This window comes from Pseudonaja textilis, chromosome 4 (assembly GCF_049901715.1).
Source record: "Pseudonaja textilis isolate UNSWEBS1 chromosome 4, rPseTex1.2, whole genome shotgun sequence".
In the NCBI taxonomy this organism is placed as follows: domain Eukaryota; kingdom Metazoa; phylum Chordata; class Lepidosauria; order Squamata; family Elapidae; genus Pseudonaja; species Pseudonaja textilis.
In genome coordinates, this window is record NC_141993.1 from 88,663,950 (window position 1) to 88,682,452 (window position 18,503).

The 18,503-nt window shown below is 46.6% G+C and overlaps 2 protein-coding genes across 3 annotated transcripts in view; both read left to right on the forward strand.

Annotated features, from left to right (window-relative positions):
* RNPEPL1 (arginyl aminopeptidase like 1) overlaps positions 1 to 7,090 on the forward strand; it is a 31,242-nt gene extending 24,152 nt beyond the window's left edge. The window contains 4 exon segments of the mRNA XM_026721742.2: positions 194 to 302; positions 1,264 to 1,491; positions 2,388 to 2,530; positions 5,226 to 7,090. Coding sequence (XP_026577527.2) covers positions 194 to 302; positions 1,264 to 1,491; positions 2,388 to 2,530; positions 5,226 to 5,495 — 750 coding nt within the window. The 3' untranslated portion in view covers positions 5,496 to 7,090.
* A 1,939-nt stretch (positions 7,091 to 9,029) lies between these two features.
* The window catches only part of CAPN10 (calpain 10), a 32,534-nt gene continuing 23,060 nt past the window's right edge, over positions 9,030 to 18,503 (forward strand). Inside the window, exons 1-5 of one of the 2 annotated variants that reach the window (XM_026721746.2) lie at positions 9,030 to 9,137; positions 11,218 to 11,314; positions 13,377 to 13,581; positions 15,650 to 15,781; positions 16,870 to 17,066. In XM_026721746.2, the coding sequence (XP_026577531.1) occupies positions 13,438 to 13,581; positions 15,650 to 15,781; positions 16,870 to 17,066 (473 nt within the window). In that variant the 5' untranslated portion in view covers positions 9,030 to 9,137; positions 11,218 to 11,314; positions 13,377 to 13,437. Of the gene's footprint in view, positions 9,138 to 10,352; positions 10,412 to 11,217; positions 11,315 to 13,376; positions 13,582 to 15,649; positions 15,782 to 16,869; positions 17,067 to 18,503 lie in introns of those variants that run through there. The other variant, XM_087933653.1, reaches the window with a different exon arrangement.

The window sequence follows — 18,503 nt, forward strand, 5'->3', positions numbered from 1 at the left end:
TTGATCATTTTCTGCTCTTCCCCTTAGAGAATCTCCTTCAATTGTAATATTTTACTTCGTTCTCTAGTGCGTTCGTCTTCATCTCTGTTGGTTTTCTGGCCATTTCCACTCCGGGCCCCTCCAGTTTCCTCTCGCTCAGCCTAGCCTGTTTCCGTTAATTTTGTAACCCATGTTTACGCTGGCTCTCTTTCAGACTTATATCGAGAAGTACAAGTTCACAAGTGTTGTAGCCCAAGATCTGCTGGATTCCTTCTTGGCATTTTTTCCAGACCTGAAAGAACAATGCATCGATTGCAAAACAGGTAGGGAAGAGGACCTTGAACGTAACACACACACACACACACACACATACACACACATACACACACACACAGAGTCTTAGGAGTGCTGCCCAGATGAAGGAGACCAACTACAGGTAGTCCTCAGATTATGAGCCCCAAATTTCTGTTGTTAAGCGAGACAGTTGTTAAATGGGTTTTGCCCCATTGTACGACCTTTCACGCCACAGTTGTGAAGTGAATCATTGCAGTTGTTAAGTGAACAACCCGTTTGTTCAGTGAATCTAGCCTTCCCCATTGTCAGAAGATTGCAAAAAGTGATCACATGACCCTGGGACACTGCAACCATAGTCATAAATAGGAGCAAGTTCCTAGGCATCTGAATGTTGGCCACGTGATCATGGGTATGCTATGATTGTTAAATGAACCTGGCTTCCCCCATTGAGTTCGTTCGCGAGAAGGACGCAAAAGGCGATCACACGACCTTGGAACACAGCGACGCCATAAGTAGGAACCAGTTGCCAAGCATCTGAATTTTGATCACATGACCATGGGTATACTGTAAAGGTCGTAACCGAAAACCAGTCATATAAGTCACTTTTTTCAGTGCCGTTGTAACTTTGAACGGTCACTAAATGAACTGTTGTAAGTCGAGGACACCCTGCACACAGGCTTGACATATACCTAACTAGCCAAGCTGCAAAACGCTAAGCCCACATCAGCACGTTGACTGCGTTCTACAAATGTTAAGTAGATCAGGGGGTCTCCAACCTTGGCAACTTTTTAAGACTTTGTGGGCTTCAACTCCCAGAATTCTGGGAGTTGAAGCCCACAAAGTCTTAAAAAGTTGCCAAGGTTGGAGACCCCTGAACTAGATGATCTGTGGGGAGAAAGCTTTCTGTTTGAGCCTGACTGAGAGATCGCAGTCAGTCTGCACACCTGGGGCGCGTTTCCAAGTTGATCCTTGTCGCCAAATCTGTTGCAGGGCTAGAGTTTGACCGCTGGCTCAATGCCACAGGGCCTCCTTTAGTTGAACCAGACTTATCTCAGGGATCCATCTTGACCCAGCCGGTGGAGACGCTATTCCATCTCTGGACCACAGAACCTCTGGACGCAGGAGCGGCTGCGAACAGCGTCAACATCGCCGAGTGGCAAACATTCCAAACGGTGCTTTTCCTGGATAGGTTACTGGATGGGTCGCCCTTGCCACACGGTGAGTTTAATTACCAAGTAGGGCAGTGGTGACAAACCTTTTTCGGCTCCCGTGCCAATAATTGCGTGCACGCTTGTGAGCTCAAGGTTGCGTGCCAGTACCTAGAAGGCAATGCATGTTGGGGGCCCCCATAGCCCCTGCACATGTGCATGCAATCTCCCTGCTGTGTGCTGCGCGTCTGTGCACGATTCCCCCTACCATGTGCCATGCATCTGCACATGTGTGTGCAATCAGCGCATGCCGTTCATCTGCATGCACACGATTTCCCCACCACGTGCCTGCACACATGATCACGCGCCATGCATCTGTGCATGCATGCGTGATCACCCCATGTGCCATCCATATGTGCATGCACACGCAACCCCCCCACGCGCATGACCCCCCCCACGTGCACTGCGTATCTGCATTTGCATGTGTTTTCCGTGCCTCCCCTTGCGCATGCGCACCAGATACCCAACAATCAGCTGTCGGGCTTTGGTGGCGCACGAGCATGTGCAGTGAGGCTCTTCCGGCCAAGCTCTCGCGTGCCGGAAGAAGTGGCTCAGCGTGCTACAGTTTTGCCAACACGGTAGTAGGGTAATGAAACATCTGCAAGAAAACAACCAAGCTCAGAGAGCACCAAGGACCCCACAATTTCAACTCTTGAGCTACATAAATTTTCTTTTTATAAGTTATTTCTGGCTGTCCAGTGAGGTTAGTCGCAGGGTCGTCAGAAAGTGTTATTTCACTGAGCAGGTGCCTGTCCTCTGGAATGAGATCCATATTGTTTCCACCTTAATGACTTTCCAGAAATTTTTAATCGGCACACGCACACGTGCACCATCCAGAGTCGTTGAAGAATTGGATGGCCTCCAAATTGAATTAAAAGCAAACGAGATAAATGTTGTCTTCCCCAGAGGTGGTAACGAAGTTGTCCGAATGCTACTCGGCCCAGCTGGAAAACATGAATGCCGAGATTCGTATCCGTTGGCTGCAGATCATTGTCCGCAACGATTACTATCCTGACATTCACAAAGTCCGTCGCTTCTTGGAAAACCAGGTACCAGTTGCTGGGTTGAAAAGCTTGGTGCTGCTCAGGGTGTGAGATTTAGGGCGGGAAACCAGTTGATGCACAAAGATACAGGAAGCTCTGATGTAGGAATAGATGTTTGTCAGGAAATTGCGAAGCCGGGGTCCAAATGGAGTTAGAGACACTGACAACAACCAATGTTATATAAATAAATATATCACGTGTGTGTGTGTGTGTGTGTGTGTAGATGATAGATAGATAGATAGATAGATAGATAGATAGATAGATAGATAGATAGATAGATAGATTAGATAGATGATAGATTAGATAGATGATAGATGATAGATAAAGAGGATAGAGAGATAGAGATAGATAGAGATGATAGAGTTAGATAGATATAGAGAGATAGATAGATAGATAGATAGATGATAGATGATAGATTAGATAGATAAATGATAGATATAGATGATAGATAGATAAAGAGGATAGATAGAGATAGAGATGATAGAGTTAGATAGAGATAGATAGATAGATAGATAGATAGATAGATAGATAGATAGATAGATAGATAGATAGATAGATAGGCAGGCAGGCAGGCAGGCAGGCAGGCAGGCAGACTGACTGACTGACTGACTGACTGACTGACTGACTAGATGGACATTTTACAGACAGACAGACATATGGAGGTATAGATATAAGCACCAGAGGGCAGGGCAAGAAGCAACAGATGGAAACTAATCAAGGAGAGAAGTAACCTGGAATTAAGGAGAAACTTCCTAACAGAACAATTAACCAGTGGAACAGCTTGCCACCACAAGTTGTGGGTGCTCTTATCATTGGAGATTTTTAAGAAGAGACTGGACTTGTCTGAAATGGTATAGGATCTCCTGCTTGAGCAGGGGATTGGACTAGAAGGCCTCCAAGGTCCCTTCCAGCTCTATTCTGATTGATTTTTTACAGTAAATAAGATAGGCAAACAGGAACATCGTCAGGTAAATCAGCATAGCACGGGCATCATGAGGTAAATCGCAGAGAGCGCACACACAGGGAAAAAGGCGGGAAATAAGGAAACTTCCCCTTCACTCTCACAGCAGCCAATCACAGCTCAGATTCCCTCATGCAGTGGCCCGCTCTCTTTAGCCAATTAGCTATAAGTGTGTGTTCTTACTCACGGTCCAATCCTTCACTGCTCCAGCTATTAAATATCTTAATAATTGTTTGGTACTTGTTAGCCAAGGTAGTGGAATGGAAGGACCATGTGCAAATACATGTGGTCCTCGACTTAGAACCATAATTGAGCCCAAAAGTTTATGGCAATTCTCAGTCATCCGGGTCATGGTTGTCTCAAAGGTACTTTTTTTTCCAAGAGGCAACCGGTCGTTCTGTTTTGTTTTGTTTTAAAGACATTTCACTTCTCATCCAAGAAGCTTCTTCAGCTCTGACTAGAGGATGGGAAAGGGAAGGATTTATATTCCTTGCAGAAAAGCTGGTCACTTGCATCCTTTTAGAGAATCACTGAGGCCACTTGGAGGTTTGTCTGTGTCCCCAGGGTCACCTGAATGGTGCAAATGGTTCCTCTAGTCTGCAATTTTTTCCTCTGGAAATCCATTCCTACTCCCACACTATTCAAAGGGTGTCCATCCCAAATTGTAGAGATTCTTAGTCATCCAGGTCATGATTGTCCCAAAGGTGCTTTTTTTTTTTTTTTTTCAAGAGGCAACTGGACTTTCTGGTTGTTGTTTTTTTTGAGGACGTTTTACTTCTCATCCAAGAAGCTTCTTCAGCTCTGACAGGATGATGGGGAATGGAACGATTTATACTCTTTGCAGAAAAGCTGGTCATTTGCATCCTTTTAAAGGGTAGTTGAGGCCACTTGGAGGTTTATCTGTGTCCTCAGGGTCACCTGAGTAGTGCAAATTGGTGTGGAGCCTTCTTGGAACTGCTGAAAGAACTGTGTTGTAGATTGGAGACAGATGATGTGGTATTCCTCCCCCTCTGTTTACTAGATTCAGCAGTCCATTTGCATTTAAAAGACAAAAACCAGTCTTTTGAAGACAGCAAAGTCCACCTTTTGGACAGAGAGATTTGACAGAGGGGTCAAAGAGGCCATGTATGTCAAAATTGAACAGCCCTCTATCAACAGAAGGGCAGGGATACGAACGACAGCCATGCAACCGACATAAATACATACCAGTTGCCAAGCACCTGAATGTCGATGATAGGACCATGGAGATGATCCAACAGTCCTAGTACCGCTTCGGTGCCATTGTGACTTCAAGTGGTCACTGAATGAGCCGTTGTAGGTTAAGGACTGACTTGTATGTTTCCCTGTTTTTCCTCGGGGTGTTGTTGTCCACTAGGTGGCAGCAGAGAGGTTTCAGGTTTCAGGTATGCCAGCTTTATTACCTTATGACAGAAAAGATAGATAAAATTCTTTATTGGTCAAGTGTGATTGGACACACACGGAATTTGTCTTGGTGCAAATGCTCTCAGTGTACATAAAAGAAAAGATACATTCGTCAAGAGTCAAGAATCATAAGGTACAACACTTAATAATAGCCATAGGATACCAATAAGGAGCTTTGGTTGGGAGAATCAGCAGGAATTTTAGGATAAATGTAGCCTTTGACTACTGGTCGCTAGTCCCAGGTTTCTGTTACTACAGCAACCAGATTCGATACGCGTCTCTTGGGATGACCCGGGGCTCCTTCTGCTTGTATTACAGATGTCCCGCATGTACACGATCCCCTTGTACGAGGATCTCTGTACCAGCACCCTCAAATCCTTCGCCCTAGATGTTTTTTTACAGACCCAGACCCAGCTCCACCCGAACCTGCGGAAAACCATTCATCAGATCCTGACCCAGGGCTTGAACCCACCACTTCTCGCCACGGAGACGGCAGCCGTGGTGGCGGACCCTCCGGGCACCGAGCTGGAGGACAGAGGAGGCGCGCACGGCGCCGTTTCACTCAGGGACGTCAACGTGTCTGCTTAGCTGACGCTGGACCTTGGAAAGCTGGAAGGGCCAGCCAGAACGCCAAGCTGGGACTGCGCTCTCTTGCCCTTGGTGGCACTGCTGGGGTGGGGTGGGGGTGGGGGGTGGGGATTTTTCCTTTTTAAAATCCCTCCCCGCGTGTACATCGTGCCTTCAGGTGCCTGAGCCCCTAGGCACAGCGAGATATCAGGGATACATCTTTTTCTAACTCTTAAGCAGCGACTGGGAGCAAGTGACTGTTTAGCCTCATTGCATCATGAATGTGAACATCAGATTTCCTTTTGTGTGTCTGCCAACAAAAGCGCGTTACCAGCACTCGCTTTCCAAGCCTTGGAAGGAGGCAGAATCCTCCCTGGTCCCAGGCTGCAGAACAAAAAACTGATCAGGATCATGGTAAACGTGGAAGTCGGGATTGGTCCCGCTGTACGCTGCTGCACTTGTGGCCCGGAGCCCTAACGAATGAAACGTTTCTTCCAAGCGGTCTCTCGATTTCAGGAAAACGGTGGAAAATGGGTCAGAGGTTAAAAAGAGATTTGGGTGTGATTCACAGGCCGAAGGTGTCGGCGCACAGCAGGCTTTATAGAGATGGGGAGGAGTGGGTGGAGAAGCCAACCCTTGGGGGTGGGGGGGTGTTAACGTGGGTGTTAACACTGCTTTGCTTTCCTCGGAGACCAGCAAGCCCCAACGGTTAACGGTATAGTAGGCACAGACTGCCCAGCCGGGACGGGAAGGCCTTCAAAGATTGGGCCACAGGTATGTCTGTGGCCAGTCACCAAATGCAACCGTGCAATGTCGTTATTTCCTTTCCACAACAGGTAAAATAGGGGTGTTAAAATCTTTTTTGCAACAAAACAAAAAACCCAACAACACAAAACGCCTGTCCTGAGGCTGCTGTAAACCCACTGACTTCTGTCTTCACATGCTTTTGGGTTTGTCCCTTTTCCCTGCATACCTGAGCTCACACAACCCCTTTCACGTGTTTTACCAAAGCAACTCTGGGATTTCTTTCTGTGTGTACCTCCCTTGTTCAAGAGGAATATTTATTCTGTGTCCCAGAAAAGATGGGCAGATACCACTCTGTGTCCAGCTCTGGCAGAGAGGGCTGCTTGTCCTCTGCCTCCTACTTTGTGAAAACTGGTTCACAAAGGTGCTTAAATTGTCTGTTTCCATGTCCTCGGCTCCGTTTCCCTTGAAATATCTGAAGTAACTTTTCACCTGGAGCGATTTTGGGGCTTCGGACAAAAGGAGGACAAGCAATAACGAAGTCGGGCTCCAAAGTTGCTTGAGTTGGGTTGTGATCATTTGGCGTAGCAGCTCCGGGATTCCTCCGTTACTTGGAAACGTTGCAGGGCGCTCTCGTCTTCCCCGTTTTAAGGTGTTTTGATTGGCAGCACTTTTGACACCTGCTCCAGTCTGGCTGAGACTGCAACCACTACACCCCTTTCTGCACTCCTAAGCTGTGTTATCCTGCGTTTTTATTTCTATTTTCCAGGAGAATGTATGCAACCAGGGTGGAAATTCCTTGGAGATGAACCTGGATGCCTTACAATAACATCACTTATAAATGTTGAATTAAACTAATGTTTGTGACTTTGGGAGGTTTTGTGGTTTTTCCTCCCCTTAGCCGTTGACGGTATCAACAAGGACGTTACAGGTAGTTCTTGACTTACGACCACAATTGAGGCCAAACTTTCTGCTGCTAAACAAGACAGTGAGTTTTGCCCCATTTTACGACCTTTCTTGCCACAGTGGTTAAGTGAATCACTGCAGTTGTTAAGTAACCCAGTTGTTAAGTGAATCGGGCTTCCTCATTGACTTGGCTTGTCCGCTGGGGATCACGTGTCCATCATAAGTATGAGTCAGTTGCCAAGTATTGTCTTGTGACCACGGGGATGCTGTAATGGTCGTAAATGTGAAAAATGGTAAGTCCCTTTTTTCCCCAGTGTCCTTGTAACAGTCACTAAATGAACTGTAAGTCAAGGGAAGCAAAACCTTGCTGAAACAGAGCTGCTGCAGCCATGCTTGTAGAAAGGGTGGGGGTGTTGTGTGGCAGCCATCTTGACTTTTCTGACCTGTCATGGACAACCCTGACTCCATGTTAAAAAAAACTCATTGCGTGAGGTTTTTTTTCCCCCCAACTATTGTTTCAAAGCAACATTTTTAAAAGCTTTTCTTTCACATGGCAATACAATACACAATGCACATCACTTGAGGTGTAAGTTGGGTGCAGCCCCCACTTTCTGCCCCAAAGATTTGGATCCTCTTCATGATAAAGACTCCGCCACTGTTGGAAGTAAAGCTGAACTGAAATGAGGCAATAGCAATAGCACTTAGACTTATATACTGCTTCATAGTGCTTTCCAGCCCTCTAAGCAGTTTGCGGAGTCAACCTCTTGGCCCCAACCATCCAGGTCCTCATTTTACAGACCGCAGAAGGGCGGAAGGCTGAGTCAACCTTGAGCCAGTCAAGATCGAATCGCTGGCAGTGAGCAGAGTTTGCCTGCAATACTGCATTCTAACCACTGCGCCACCATAGAAGGGGGGGAGGGCAGAAGGAGCGAAGGAAGGAAGGAACAATGCAAGGAAGAAGGGAGGCAGGAAGAAAGAAAGAAAGGAACAAGAGAAGGAGACAGGAAGGAGGGAGGGAGGCAGGAAGGAAGGGCAACAGCACTTAAGATTTATATGCTACTTCACAGTGCTTCACAGCCCTCCTTAAGCAGTTTACAGAGTCAGCCTCTTGCCCCAACCATCTGGGTCCTCATTTTACCGACCTCAGAAGGGCGGAAGGCTGAGTCAACCATGAGCTGGTCAGAATCAAACTCCTGGCAGTGAGCAGTGAATTAGCCTGCAGGAAATGGCTGGCTGGCGGGAGTAAGGGAGGAAAGGAAGGTAGAAGAGAGAGAGGAAAGAAGGAAGAGCAATACTCTTACTGCTTTGCAGTGCCTTCCAGCACTCTTAAGGGGTTTGCAAAGTTGGCATACAGGTAGCCCTCAACTTAACAACCACAGTTGAGCCCAAAATTTATGTTGCTAAATGAGAAATGTGTTAAGCCGGCTTGGAAGGCCACAAATAGTGACCCCAAGGGGTTGTAACTCTCATAAATACAAGTTGCCAAGCACCCAAATTTTGCTCGTGTGACCATTCGGACGCTGTAATAATGGGGATGAAAGGCAGCCTCACGTCACTCTCTTCTGTGTCATTGCAATTTTGAACCGTCACTAAATGAACAGTCGTAAGTCGAGGACTATACTGCATTGGGGGGAGTTCCTCGCCCTCCCTGAGGTGTGGGGGGGAGAGCGGTGGGCAGCTGGTGGGAAACGGCCACGTGCAGCCATACAACAGCGGCGACGGATATTGAGAGGCGGGCATCGCCTGCGCCTGCGCACTACGCCCGAGTAAAGTCCTGGCAAAAGCAAGCGGGAGTTCCCGCTTCCCAGCCTATCCGGTGGGGAGGCGGGCTCCCAGGGGCTGCTGGGAGACGTAGTTCTTCTCCGGGGCAAAGGATGCTGGGAACCTGGGCGGCTCCTCGCTCCCGCTGCATGCTGGGAGCGGTAGTTCGCTAGTCGCCCAAGGTGGTGCCTTGGACAGATACGCGGCCGGTGTTCGAGATCGGCGGCGGCGGCGGCATCCAAGGCTGCGCCGGTGCGAATCGCGCCGTCTCTGGGTCCGCCTGGAGAGAGAGGGGACCCCTCTGCCGCGGTTTTGGGGGGAGGTGGGCGTGGGGACGGGAAGGGAGCCGCGAGCTTTGTCTGCCTGTGAAGCCGGAGAGGAGGGAGAAGGGGTTGAAGGAGGGGTCGGGCATGGCCGGGCGGGGGGTGCTTCGAAAGAGATGCAAGCAGAGGCTTCAGAAGCCGCGGAAGATGCGCGTCCCCTAAGAGAGCCTCCTTGCCCAGGAGCAGTCTATCCTTACGGGATGGCGGGATCCAACCCTGGCGAGCGGCACAGCAGAGATGGGATGCGGACCAGAGGGGCCCTTGGCCGCGAATCAGCAGCAGGGACGCTTGCTGACCGAAGGAAATAACAAAATAACCGAGTCGGGAGGGACCCTGGAGGTCTTCTAGTCCAGCCCCCTGCTTGCTCAGGCAGGAATACCCTATAGTACCCTTTGAAACAAATGGCTGTCCAATCTCTCTTTCTTCAAAGCCTCCAGTGATGGGACAGCCCCAATTTCTGGTGGCAAGGAGTTCCAACTGCCCTCACGGTCAGGAAATTCCTCCTCAGTTCTAGGTTGCTTCTCTTCTTGATGAGTTTCCATCCATTGCTTCTTGTCCCGCCCTCAGGTGCTTTGGAGAAAAGCTTGACCTCCCCTCTTCTTCAAATATTAGAAGACTGCTATCATGTCTCCCTTGGTCCTTCTTTTCATTAAACTAGACTTACCCAATTCCAGCAACCAAATCTGGCTTCTGATTCTGCCTGTCGTGCCCTTGTCGGAATCTGATTCGGAGGGGGAGGCCGAGCAGCTAACAGGGAGTGGGAGTGTGGCTCTGGTGGATGTGGAAGAAACTGGGGAAGGGCAAAGTCCAGCTGGGCAGAGCAAGGGAGAGGTGGAGCAAGGGAGGTCAACCCCCTCTTTATCCCTGGGAGAAGGGAGCAATGTGAGTTTCATGGCTTACGGGGGAGGAAAGGGCCCTGTGTCCCTTCATTAGCTGTAGCTGGGAACACAGTGTTTAAAAGGGGAAGTTGCGCACAGCAAACTTGAGAGCAAATCGTGAATTATCTGGTATTATCAAGGCTTATCTGGGTTCCTGGTGTCTTCCCAACTGTGTGTGTTTTGCTGGCCTTTGATGTCTGCAATTCCTTCACCTGCCCTGTCCAGTTAATTGCGGCAGCGTGGTTTGTCTGGATTTTTATTTACAGTTTGTATGTACTTTGTTTTAGGACTGGATTTCCTGGGAGAGTTTTTTCTCCAGCTGAAGGTAACCTGGACATTGGGGGCAAAATTGGAGGCACTGAAGGGACTCTTCATACTTTTGTGACTGTTTTGCCTCTGTGCCACGCCCCGGTTCATCACACTGCCATGCAGGGGAGGTTTGCTGCCAGAAGGAGCAAAGGCACCTGCGGCCAGGGTGGCACAGGTCTTGATTCATAAATGGCCCCGAATTCTGCAAAACAGCCCCAGATTTTGAGTTGTGTTGATTGAGTGGAAGGGCTTCCCTCAAGAAGTTGTGGGCGCTTCATCACTGGAGACTTTTAAGAAGAGACCGGACAGCCACTTTGTGTGAAATGGTATAGGGTCTCCTGCTTGAGCAGCGGGCTGGACTAGAAGACCTCTGAGGTCCCTTCCAACTCTGCTATTCTGTTATTCTGCCTACTTCTTTTCTGTTATTCGGTTGGTGGCTCTGTCCCCAAAGTTGGGAGTCCCTGGTTGTTGGCTGCATTCCCACAATCATGGGTTGAGCCGGGTCGCTTAAAGATCTAGGAGCCACATTGACAGAACAAGCAAAGTTTGAGAATGGTGATGTTGATGATTTAATGGTCAGGCACCTGTGGCCATTCCCATCAAAGTCTTTGAGCAGCCCTACCATTTCTCCAATGAATATTTCCAGCCAAATATTTCTCTTCCTCTTCCTCCTCCTCTTCTTCTTCCTCTTCCTCCTCTTCTTCCTCTTCCTCCTCTCTTCCTCCTCCCCCTCTCCTCCTCCTTCTTCTTCTCTCTCTCTTACTCTCTCCCTCCCCCCCTCTTTCTGATTTTGATTGGTTATGAATTGTGTTTTACCCGCAGCCTCGTCTATCTGCTCCATTTGTCGATTAATCAGAATGTAGCTGGGTTGTCTGGAGAGTTTAGCAACTGCAGCGGACGAAAAGAGAGGACCAACATGGTAAGCAAATTGGCTCACCTGTATGTACCAGAAGGTGCCATTCAATCAGCGGACTCTTAAGAAACGAAAAAGCACATAGCTCCCCCCTGGAGTGGAATCTAAAATACATTTGCAATTTTAAAAGGGGATGTCAAGAACGTGGTTTACCCCCCTCTTTTAAATACAAGTAGTCCTCGACATACGACCAAAAGTGAGCCCAACCTTTCTGTTGCTAAGAGAGACAGTTGTGAAATGAGTTTTGCCCCATATTGCCAGCTTTCTCGCCACGGTTGTTAAGTGAATTGCCCCATTGATTGTGCTTGCCAGAAGATGGAAAAAGGGTGACCCCCGTGGTCCTAGGACCTTGTGACCGTCATAAATATGAACCAGTTGCCAAGCAGCCAAATGTTGGTCATGTGACCCTAGGGATGCTGCAATGGCTGTAAGTGTAAGAAACGGTTATAAATTACCTTTTTTTTTAGTGCCGTCGTCGTAACTTGGTCGCCAATCGAACTGTTGCAAGTTGAGGAATTACCTGTATTGCTAGGAAGGTTTTTTTTTTAAAGTAGACCAAATTTCTATTTTAACAAACCCCCCGGCCATATCCTTGAAGTTGCTTTGAAATGAGATGGGCCACCAATAAATTTAATAAATAAATAACATCCTACTGGGAAGTTCACATCTAGTTTGTTTCTACTCTTAAGGCAGGAACAAGGTGTCTTGAGCCTAGAATGTCAAATTTAGTACAGGGGTCCCCAAACTTGGCAACTTTAAGACTTATGGACTTCAACTCCCAGAATTCTCCAGCCAGCTGGCTGGAGAATTCTGGGAGTTGAAGTCCATAAGTCTTAAAGTTGCCAAGTTTGGAGACCTCTGATTTAGTGCAACGTTTCTCACACTTGGCCACTTTAAGATGGACGGGCTTCAATTCCCAGAATCCACCACTGTCGGTTGAGACAGACTGCTAAGTTTAAGAAACATCGATTTTTGAGGCAAGGCCCATGATCATTGATAGACCACTTTTCTGAAACTTTTATTTATTTGATTTGTCAAATCGCTTACAAGATAATAGGTATAAGTATAAACATGTGTAAGAATACAGGAAATAGGTAAGAATAAATCAGGACAATAGGACAGGGATGGGAGGCATGATTGTGCGCTTATGCACACCCCTTACTGACCTCTTAGGAATGAGGTGAAGTCAATAGTGGATAGTTTGAGATTAAAGGAGTCGGGGTTTGAGGATGTAACAACAGAGTCAGGTAGTGCATTCCAGGCATTGACCGCTCTGTTGCTGAAGTCGTACTTTCTGCAATCAAGTTTGGAGCGGTTTACATTGAGTTTGTATCTGTTGTGTGCTGTTGTATTGTTGTGGTTGAAGCTGGAGTAGTCATTGACGGATAGGACATTGTAGCAGATAATTTTGTGTACCACGCTTAAGTCCAACCGTAGGTGGCATAGTTCTAGGTTATCCAAGCCCAAAATTTCAAGCCTGGTGATGTAGGGTATTCTGTTGCGAGCAGAGGAGTGTAGTATTCTTCTCATGAAATACTCCTGGACTTGCTCAAATGTATTAATGTCCGATATACAGTGCGGATTCCCGACAGATGAGATGAATTTGAGTATTGGTCTAGCAAAAGTTTTGTATGCCCTAGTTAGCAATTCCGTATTTCCGGAGGAGAAGCTTCGTAAGATTAGATGAAATTGTGCAGATTAATTCTTTTATTTGTTGCATTAACGATATTTTTCCTTTAAGTATTAATGGGACAAAGTATGGATATTTCAAGGTTGGCGTTCAATTTGCAATTGCATCTGTAAACTTTTTCTCCTTTATTGTTTCTGTTGTTTTTGTTTTCCTCTTGGTTGATCTTCCTCTATCTGTTATAATTTTATGCTATGCTTTCTTCAGTTAAAAAAAAAAAAGCCAGCACATTTTAAATATGTTGAGAAGGAGGGGGGAAAAATGAAATATAACTGCATCAAGACTATTTTTTTATGTTGGGTTGTTCAAATATAAGCCTACTTTCTTAAAACACCATTTTAAAGCAATTTCTCTCTCCTGGCCTCCTAACATGTTTTGCAGATTTAAATCAAGCCCCCAGTTGCCTCTGAAGGGGCTGCAGGTCCTTGAAGATTTATAAAAGATGCTGGGCACCGGGGTCCTGGCAGATCCGAAAGGAGACCTCTACAAGGACCTTGCGTTTCCGGCTAGCGACGATTCTCTCTTTTTCAACTGTTCTACACCGTTGGCTCAGTTCAAAGGAGAAATTTACTGGCTGAGACCTCAGGTTTGTTTCTGAAAATCATGGTGGGTTAAATTCCTAGCACTTTCCTGTCTGGACGGCTGCCTGAAAGAAGCTGCCATATTTTAGAAAGTAGAAATGAAATGCGTGCCTGCAAAGATCTTCCCATATCCCTGAATCCTTGATTTAGGTACGCAATTGAGTCCAAGGTCCCTGTTACCAAGAGAGACAGTTGTTATGTGAATTTTGCCCCGTTTTACGACGTTTCCTCCCACAGTTATTAAGTGAATCTGGCTTTCCCATAGAAGGTCTCAAATTGGGGATCCCATGACCCCGGGATCTTGCAAGCGTCGTAAATATGAGTCAGTTGCCAAGTGTCTGAATTTTGATCATATGAACATGGAGGTGTGGCAATGATTGTAAGTGTGAAAATTGGTCATAAGCAGAGGTGGCATTCAGCCTGTTCTGACCAGTTCTGGAGAACCGGTAGCAGAAATTTTGAGTTGTTCTAGAGAACCGGCCAATACCACCTCTGACTGGCCTCGCCAACCCTATCTCTTCTCTGGGTCTTTGGTTGCCCTGCCCAGGAGAACGCAACTGGAAAGCAGGTTAGTGGGGTGGAAAGAGAATGGGGATTTTGCAGTCGCCTTCCCTTGCCATGCCCACCAAGCCACACCCACAGAACCGGTAATTCAATTTTTTGAATCCCACCACTGGCGTAAGTCATTTTTTTCAGTGCCATTGTAACTTTGAACGGTCACTGAATGGACTATTTTAAAGCGAAGGTTGCCTGTATGGCACAAAATCTTCAGGAGAAATTCTAAGTGCCTTTGATTGAACGTGGTGATAACCTTACTATTTACTAGAATTCAGTCTTCCTCGAATTTCCAGCTCAGGAAATTCCCCAACTCCCCTGTACACACACGAACAAACAACTTTCTCTGCAGCTGGAATGCTAGATCAATCTTGGTTCCCACTGTCTTGTTTTGACTGGGCTAATTTCTTGTTTAATAGTTCAACTGCATAAACATCTTCACCTCTTGGCCAGCTTTTTTATAAAAAAAAAAACAAACCACATTAGATGAGGAAAATACTCTGAGAACGCAGTCATGGGAAAAGAGTTTAATTGCTATTTCATCTATTTGTTTATAAAATGTACGGACTGCCTCATTCTAAAGAGACACTGAGTGGTATATAAAAGCAATAGTATAGAAGCTAGTGCAGTGTAATAATACAATGTTGAGGTATTCCCTGTGAGAAGAATGAGTGCACTCAGGGAAACGTAGGTGAGAGTGGTGTTGAATAACACTCAACAAGCACACAGTTACACTGAATAGTATAATGTAGGCTTTACTTCCAATAAACGGGTAAACAAAGTCCAACAAACAGTCCAAATCATACACAATTAAAGCAGTTAGTATCAGTCCAGGGATAATCCAAAAGCGAAGTCCAGTATCATACACAAAGTTCAGTAAATGAAGTTTGCTAACAGTTGCAAGACTCACAGCAATCCAAGCAGAATGACGATCATGCAAAACGCAAAAGAAAAAATGCAAGAACAAACCAGGTTTCTGGCTCCATCTTATGGCCATTGGAGGAACCTCAGCCAATCAATATTACAGCATTCTCTTAAACAACATTAAATAACTATCCTGGTTTATATATCGCCAACCCAACAGTTAGGTGATTATCATTCCTAACATACAATATCAACAAATCTATATCAGTAATAACTGTTAAGAGTTGCTGGAAATCAGGCGGCATATACATTTAAGAAGGGAGGGAGGGAGAGGGAGAGAAAGAGGGAGAAAAGGAAGGAGTGGGAAGGGAGAGAGGGAGGGAGGAAAAGAGGAAAGGAAGAAAAGGAGAGGGAGGGAGAGAGAAGGAGGGAGGAAGGGAGGGAGCGGAAAGGAAAGAGGGATGGAGGAACAAGAGGAAGGAAGGAGAGGGAGGAAGAAAAGGAAGGAGAGAGGGTGGGAGAGAAGGAAGGGAGGGAGAGGGGGTCAGAAAAGGAAGGAGAAGGAGAGAAGGAAGGGAAGGAAGGAAAAAAGGAAAAAAAACATTGCAAACATAGCGTGTTTCCTCTCTAAATTCTCTTTTTCTTCCCCCTCAGGAGATCTGCTCTTCACCTCGATTATTTTCAGACAATCAACATGAATGGCAGGTCAAGCAAGGCATGCTGGGAGATTGCTGGTTTCTCTGTGCCTGTGCCGCTTTGCAGAAAAACAAATACCTGCTAACCAAGGTAAAATCTCTCCTGCCATCTGGGCTACAGGTCCTCACGAGTACGAGATTTCTAAGTGAAACTTATAACGTTTGCATCCCTGCACCCGAAGTGTCACGGCTGAGGAATCTCCAGTTAAATGAAATTATAGCCTTGATAATAATCACATAATAACTGTATTTGCTTATCCATACTAATAAACCTATCCTAATAAACCTATCCTTATCCATCCTAATAGTCATTCTCTTAAACTTTTGAGTTTCTAACTTCTGTTTCTGTTAACTAACCATTGGTAAAATGAGTTTCATGTTAAAAAAATATTCTGTTTCTTCCTTCTCTTTTATTTCGAGTGTTGATCTATACATCTCTGTGCATTCTATTTTTTTTTAAACTCCACTTTCATCTGTAGGGATCTCTTCGTTCTTCCACTGTTGTGCAAAAACGACGTGCATTTTCAAATGCCCTTTGCCTCCGTAAGGACTAGAATCTTGGAATATTCGGAAAGGTCGGGTGGGAGGGCTTAAGCCTGGGGTCCTCAAACTACGGCCCCCACGGACCATGAGGCTGCCCTGCCCACATCACCCCACCTACCCACCCTCTGAGGGCCAAGGAGGCTGAAAACAGGCACATTTTTGGGCAGCAGAGTGGTACTGGAGGCTGGGAAGGCCAAAAGTGGGCCTGTTTTTGGCCTCTCTGGCCTCCAGAAAAAGAGAAAGAGGGAGGGAGAAAGGGAAGAAAGGAAGGAGAGAGAGAGAGAGAGAGAGAGAAAAAGACATACACACACACACAAACAGAAATCCCTCACACACATCCCAAGGCAGCCACATCCCTTCACTAACCTGCTTTCCACCCCCAGGAGCGTACCAAATTAAAGTTTAATTTGTGTGTGTGTTTTTAATGGGCTGCTAAATTGGCCACACCCACCCCGTCACATGCCCACCTAGCCACACCCACCCAGCGATACGGGCCCCCCCCAACAGTCTGAGGGAATTGGCCCCCTGTTTAAAAAGTTTGAGGAACCCTGGCTTAAGCACTTCAGTCTAGGAAACTTGACGGCTGTTTCGACCAGTTGCATTCGTACCAATGAGTGGGTTCTTCTCTTATCACAGGTGATACCTCCAGGTCAGCCCAGTTGGAAGGATGAGAAATACCGAGGATGTTTCACTTGCCGTATCTGGCAGTTTGGCCACTGGGTGGAGGTGACCATCGATGATCGGCTGCCTTGCCTGGGGGGCAAGCTCTGCTTCTCCCAGTGCCAGACGGAAGATGTGTTTTGGCTTCCCCTGCTGGAGAAAGCCTACGCCAAGTATGTGATGGGCACGGTCACTCTGGTTACAGGTGGTCCCTGACTTATGACCACAATAGAGCCCAAAATTTCTGTGGCTAGGTGAAACAGTGGTTGCGTCATGCCCTTGTTGGAATCTGATTCCGAGTGGGAGGTTGAGCAGCTGTCAGGGAGTGGGAGTGTGGCTCCAGTGGCTGTGGAAGAAACTGAGGAAGGGCACAGTCCGGCGGGGCCTTCAGAGGAAGACCCAGGGCCACCTCCTCTTCATCCTAGACCATTTAGGGAGGAACGGAGAAGGGAGCAACATGGGTTACGGGGGAGAAAAGGGCCCTGATTTCCTTGATTAGCTGCAGCTGGGAAAACAGGATTTAAAAAGATAGTTTGCGCACACACCTTGCTGGAAGCAAAGCGTGCATTATCTTTGTCAAGTCTTATCTGGTTTCTGGCGTCCTCCCAACTATGTGTGTTTCGTTATCTTTTGAAGTCTGCAATTCCTTATGCTGCCCTGTCTCATTAATTGCTGCAGCCTGGTTTGGGTTGGTTTTTCTTTATAATTTATATGTACTTTGGGTTCAGACTGAATTTCTTCCCTTTAAAAACTGTTCTTGGGTGAGTTTTGTCTCCAGCCGATGATAACTGGACATTGGGGGCCAAGTTGGAGGTATTAAAGGGATTTTATCTACTTTTGTGACTTTGTTGCTTTTGGACCACGACCCGGATTATCCCAGGTTGAGATTTACCCCATTTTACGACTTTTCTTGCCATAGTTTGTTCTCACTTACGACCATCACAGCATTCCCATGGTCCTGTGATTTATATTCAGATGCTTGGCAACTGACTCACATTTATGATGGTTGCAGTGTCCCAGATTCACACGATCCCCTTTTGTAACCTTGTGAAAAGGAATGTCAATGGGGGAAGCCCTATTCACTTAACAATCACGTTCCTAATTTAAGAACAGCATTGATTCACTTAACAAAGGGGTCAAGAAAAATTTGTAAAATGGAGCACTCACTTAACAAATTTCTCGCTTAACAACCTACATGTTGGGCTCAGTTGTGGTCGTATGTCAAGGACTAGCTGTGTGTGCTGACCCGGGGCATGGCACAAAGGCAGCACAGTCAGATAATCCATAGGAGTCCCTTTATTATCTGCAACTTTGTTCCCAATGTCCTAGTTACCTTCTGGCCTGGAGAAAAACTCTCCCAGGAACAGCTTTTGACTGCAGAAAATTCAGTCCAAAACGTCGTCAACAGAAACTGTAACTATAAGTCCAATTCAAGGCAAAATGAGATAATTAGTCTAGCAGGGCAAGAGAAGGAATTCCAGACGTGAAGGAGCGGCAATAAACTCAACACGGTTGGGAAGGCACCAGGAACACAGATAAGCAACGACAACACAGGATAAACTCACATTTGCTCCCAGCAGCTACCTCAGTCAGCATTCAGTTCTTTTTAA